Source organism: Hyposmocoma kahamanoa, unplaced genomic scaffold, assembly GCF_003589595.1.
Source record: "Hyposmocoma kahamanoa isolate Upper Pololo Valley unplaced genomic scaffold, ASM358959v1 84, whole genome shotgun sequence".
NCBI classification, from domain to species: domain Eukaryota; kingdom Metazoa; phylum Arthropoda; class Insecta; order Lepidoptera; family Cosmopterigidae; genus Hyposmocoma; species Hyposmocoma kahamanoa.
Window position 1 is genome coordinate 4,414,465 of NW_020654229.1, and position 5,344 is coordinate 4,419,808.

Here is a 5,344-nt window from a genome sequence, read left to right on the forward strand (position 1 = left end):
TTTTAGCAATTATTTAGTTGACTTTGCTATTTACCCAACTCAAGGCGTTTTTCCCTCGATATACTTTAAGTAGTGTCGTAGTGATACCTATTTTTATTATCTCCAGTATCAAGTCCTGTATAGTGCCGAACTAGGGGATATTTCAATGAAACTTAGCAAATAGACGTAATTCCACGTACTTTTGAGGTCGGTTTTTTTAGTACTCTGTACTGAGATTATGAACGTCTAATTATGATTTATACAATAGTCATTTCAATCATTAAGCGTTGGTGAATTTAAATAAATAAATAAATAAATAAATTTCACAAAACATAATTGAATGTTGTTATTAAAACATCGTGATATTCAATTACAACCTCGAATGGCTTTGGTTAATACAGTGAGCGTTGAATCAATCACTGGAAATAACAGATCGATGCCTTACTTTCTTAAACTCGTATCTTATGAAGAGTGATTCTTCAGGAGACGGGAAAACTTTCTATTAATTTTAAATTTCTTGTCAAGGGCGTTAATTTGGATGCATAAGAATAGATAGGCCAGTGTGTGAATATGAAGGAAATGTGATGTGAGATCAGCCTGTAAAATTTGTATATACAATCCTTTTTTTGCATTTCAGTAACTTTGTGTTTTAAGATACGAAAACACGATTCCTAAAAATTTTCATGATACAAAAAAAATACAAACTGACCTCGAAATTCAAAAACCGCTGTATTCAGTACTTACATACTATTTCTTTTTTACGTCAACTGAACTAAATAGGACGTGTATAGTATATAATATACATCTTTGAAACGGCTCTAATTTCGTTTGTAAAATAATAAATCGATTCATCCGTAGAACAAAGGTCTATGTGCAAGGCTACTTATTCTCAGGACATAATACATTTCGTTCGCTCTTCTTCGCTGTGGATGTCAGATCGACTGTTCTTCCATTTTATAATTTCCGAAACGAATCAAGATATAGGTATAAATTCTCAAAACACCTTTACATAGGCGTAAGTTTGAATAATGAAATTATTCTCGTAACGTACTTATTCTCTTTTCGCTATATAATCACATCGGACTCTGTTCTTCGGATGAGTCGAAATACAGAAATAAAGCCAGTGCACCTGCAGCTCGACCCAAGCAAAATTAACCGTATTAGTATGGGAAAATTTTTATTTCGAGCTGAGGTAATATACTTTTTTCAAAGCCAATAAAGTCCTAAAACAAAAGAACCATCGACACCATAAGAAAACGTACGGATACTTACGATTACAAAAGAAGTATTTGCCTTCGGCCAAATACAAATCCTTATCCTCTGCACTGAGACAAGAGTCGTACATAATCTGAGTTGGTGTGATATCGTCGTCACATTTTAGAATCCCTGAACCGTCGGGTTCCTTCGGAGCACGGTTCGACGGGCACCGGTACATGACACCTGAAAAATAGAGGGCCAGGCGCTGTAGTCTCGTTCGCCGGCCGAAACAATTAGCGTCCAGTTAAGTGAAAATAAAATAGGTACTTAACTAAGGTACTTAATTTAAATTCTTGTTAGGTTTGTCAAATGATAACATGAAATTTCTTTAAAAAGGTGCCCTTAAGTACCCAGTTACACGAGGCGAGAGTTATCGAGCGGCCGCCGCGCGGCGACCGTTCCAGTTAATGAATAATAAATAAATAAATAACGCACACACTCAACATAGCCCCGCACTAGGGAAACCCTGTGTCGCGGGTACCATGGACACACACATAGACAACCACAAATTATACCCAAACTCACGAGAGATATAAATGTAGGCCATACAAACATTTCTCCCGGCCCGGAAATCGAACCTGGGACCTCTGCGTGGCAGTCCGGCATGGTAACCGTTCGGCCACAGAGGCAGAGAGGAGTTACCACGCTTTCACGTACATTAATGACGAATCTGAATTCTATTTACTAGGCAACAACATTTAAATTCTTCTGAAGAATATGTAGAACTATGTTAACTACGGCAATTTACAATCCTAAACACAAAGAAAATACTCAAGTCCAATTTACGCTGTTTAATTATAATAAGACACTTTTACAGTTACAGCACGAAAGGCACAGAAGATATCATCGAGTATATAACCAGAAATAGAAACGAAATGTCATTTAATTTGTTTGAAAACTATTCTGCCATATCATTACTGTGACAACTGCGCTCCGATTGGCCAGCCCGAGTTCGAAACAATTGACGGGTGTCGTCAATTGTTTCACTTCAAATCGACCAGTTACTTGAGCTTTGTCATGATGGACGAAAATTGCAAAATTACATATTTATTATTTAATTACCGATGAAATTTGATTCCGTTTGTTTTGTAATTAGATGTTTTGCTGTTTTTCCCACACCACCGAATAGAACAGCATGGCATTGTTAGAGTAATTATCTTTATTACAATAAATACAGAATATTTTTTAGAATATACGGAGACGTACACACAGGTAGTTGGCCTGTCTATATTTCAGCGCAAACGAGAGTTGATATTTTTAAGAGTTGTATCGCTAATGTGTTACCAGGAATATATGGCCCTTATTTCGTCTCTATTTCTGGTTATATGCTCGATGGAAGATATAGTTCAGTATGGTAAACTAATACTGGAACTAAAAAAGCTACTAGCTAGCTAACTTTCAATTTACGTCGTAATTTTTTGCCTAAACTTAGTCAAAGTTTGTTTCGTAAATACGAACAAGTTGCTTAGATCGCCATATTTGTTTAGTCGAAGTGAAAGTTCGAAAAAAGTTTGTTTTTTAAATCTCAGCCTTACGTGGCCTTACACTCACTAAATCGTAACTTAATAGTAGTTCTTATACCAAGTGTACACGCAAAAATACCTTTTCTGATAATCAATGGCGGTTTATTTCTAATTTCGGCTATAGTGACTCCCTTTTCGCCATTTTGTATGGCCGTCATGATTCGTTTGTAAAGCGTCATTCGACGTTCTTGCTCCGCTATGATGTATGGTAGTAAATCTTCCGACAGAACGTCGACTTTCTTTTTCGCTTCGGCGTTGATCTGAAGAAAATATACATATATATTGTTATTATTTCCTTAATAGCGTCCAGTTTCGAAATATGCAGTCAGTTAACATATTATTGATCAAAAACGGCAACGTTAAAGCAGCCGGAGGGTATTTATATTTGGAAGAACCTCTTCGACGAACTTCTATTGTGGTCATACCTGAGGTGAATAAGAACAATCATGGATAAACAACAAACTAGAGCCTAATGTTATTAGAGCGGATAGAATCACACAAAGTGTCAATAAAAGGAGGAACCACATAAAGAAGAAGTGATTTACATGTTGGTTACACAAGGGAATATACAGGGAGGGAGAAGGTCATACAAGGACATTCTGTAAGGTCCCATGTCGTGTTGCTACCTTTTTGCATTCGTTATTTGTGTTTTCATAGACAATTATTACTTTTTTATGTAAAATGAGTAAGTTTGTAAGTGAGTTCTTGGCAACACTGTACAAAAGGAGTGAGGAGAATGGGATATAAAAGCGAAGAAAAATGGCGCACGCGCGCATTTTTACTTTTAGAAAATTTGTGGATCGATTCGTCTCTTATGTGTATTGCAGAAAAAATAATTATATAAATAAATTATACCTCTAGTATTGCTCACTTCTGGTTTCATTTACAATTCAAAGAAAATGTGAACGGGTATCCAATACTTTATCCATATTATCATAGCGGCGAAAGAGCGCTGACTCAGCATATGCCAAAGTTTCCTAAGACGTATTTCCGGCCAGGATCAACGACAGGGACAAAGCAAAAATATGACGAATATGCGCAAAGTTACATTGAAATAATATACAAAATTTTATCCAAAAAATTAATAGACTGTGTGGGAAATCCAATGGCCGGGAGCTACCTTGACCAACGCATTAGCATAGCCATACAAAGGGGGAACGCCGCCAGCATCTAGGGTACCTTGCCGCTGTGATTCAATTTTATTCACATAATTGAAACTTACTTTTATATAAGCTTTCACCTTACCTGCATATATTTTAACTTATTGTCTAATAAATCATTAACAACATAGTATACATAATACAGTGCAAATGCATCTAAAACTCTTTACAGGTCCGATTGCTTACTGATAAGCTGACATGGGTTATTTATATATCGGTTATACATATATCGGTTTGTTTGAAAACACAATTATTCGCAATTTAGCTCCGAAAAAAATAGTTATAAGTCGCATTTTCACTGAGGACTCACGATTCTTTTTAAACGGTTTCAAAAAAAGGAAGAGGACTCAATTTGACCAATTTCGATGAGTCTTTTTGTTGGAAAGGGAGTACCATAATAATGGTCACCTCCATATTTGAAGAATATATTTCTCCTGTAATAAAATAATAAATAAACCCAACACTCCCCTACCCCCGCACTAGGGAAACCCTGTGTCGCGGGTGCAATGGACACACACATAGACAACCACAAATTACACCCAAACTCACGAGAGAAATAAATGTAGCCATACACATATTTCTCCCGGCCTGGGAATCGAACGCAGGACCTCTGCGTGGCAGTCCGGCATGGTAACCGTTCGGCCACTGAGGCAGTTAGAAGAGCGATTACACACGGTGATTTTTAGCAGCGATGCAGTCACTCATCGTCTACTTTTACACACGCGCGCGTGAAAGCGCCAGAAAGCGTCTGCACAAATCTTTATATTCGTGTAATAGCCAGGGTTTCAATGGCGGCACCATTACATTCGGATTTATGGCTTCATTTTTGGTCCAAAAACTAGTGCAGCAAATTTTTGATAATTCTTTTGCTCCGACTGTTGTATTATGGTTTGTATTATAACTTGGTAAAGAATCAAAAATGAGTTTTTAGTAAATGGAATTTGGAATAGCTCCGACCGTTGTGGCGGTTGAGCTGGGAGTGACCGTGGTACGAACACAAAATGAGAATGAGAAAGAGAAGGAAGATGGAACAATTCAAATTTAAATACATGTAAAATAAAAAATTAATGAATGAATGAATGAATGAAATATACAAAGAGGTGAGATGACGGTGAAAGGAGGTCACACCGTCACAGCGCGACTGCATCCTTAGAATCGCGCGATTGCAACGCTACACTTGGGATTTATAGGCGACTGCATCGATACAAACACGCGGCTGCATCGAAACAGACGCGCGATCAAATACAAATTGCAAGTGTAGCGATGCAATCCGCGTTTGTATCGATGCACCCGCGCGTTTGTATCAATGCAGCCTCGCGTTGGTATCGATGCAGTCGCCTACAAATCGCAAGTGTAGCGATGCAATCCGCGTTTGTATCGATGCACCCGCGCGTTTGTATCAATGCAGCCGCGCGTTTGTATCGA

The 5,344-nt window shown here is 37.7% G+C and overlaps 1 protein-coding gene across 1 annotated transcript in view; it reads right to left on the reverse strand.

Moving 5' to 3' along the window:
* Positions 1-5,344, reverse strand: part of LOC113234461 — a 58,717-nt gene that overhangs the window by 48,154 nt on the left and 5,219 nt on the right. The window contains exons 4-5 of the mRNA XM_026469777.1: positions 2,839-3,019; positions 1,252-1,419 (exon numbers count right to left, since the gene is read on the reverse strand). Of these exons, the coding sequence (XP_026325562.1) occupies positions 1,252-1,419; positions 2,839-3,019 (349 nt within the window). The remainder of the gene's footprint in view (positions 1-1,251; positions 1,420-2,838; positions 3,020-5,344) is intronic.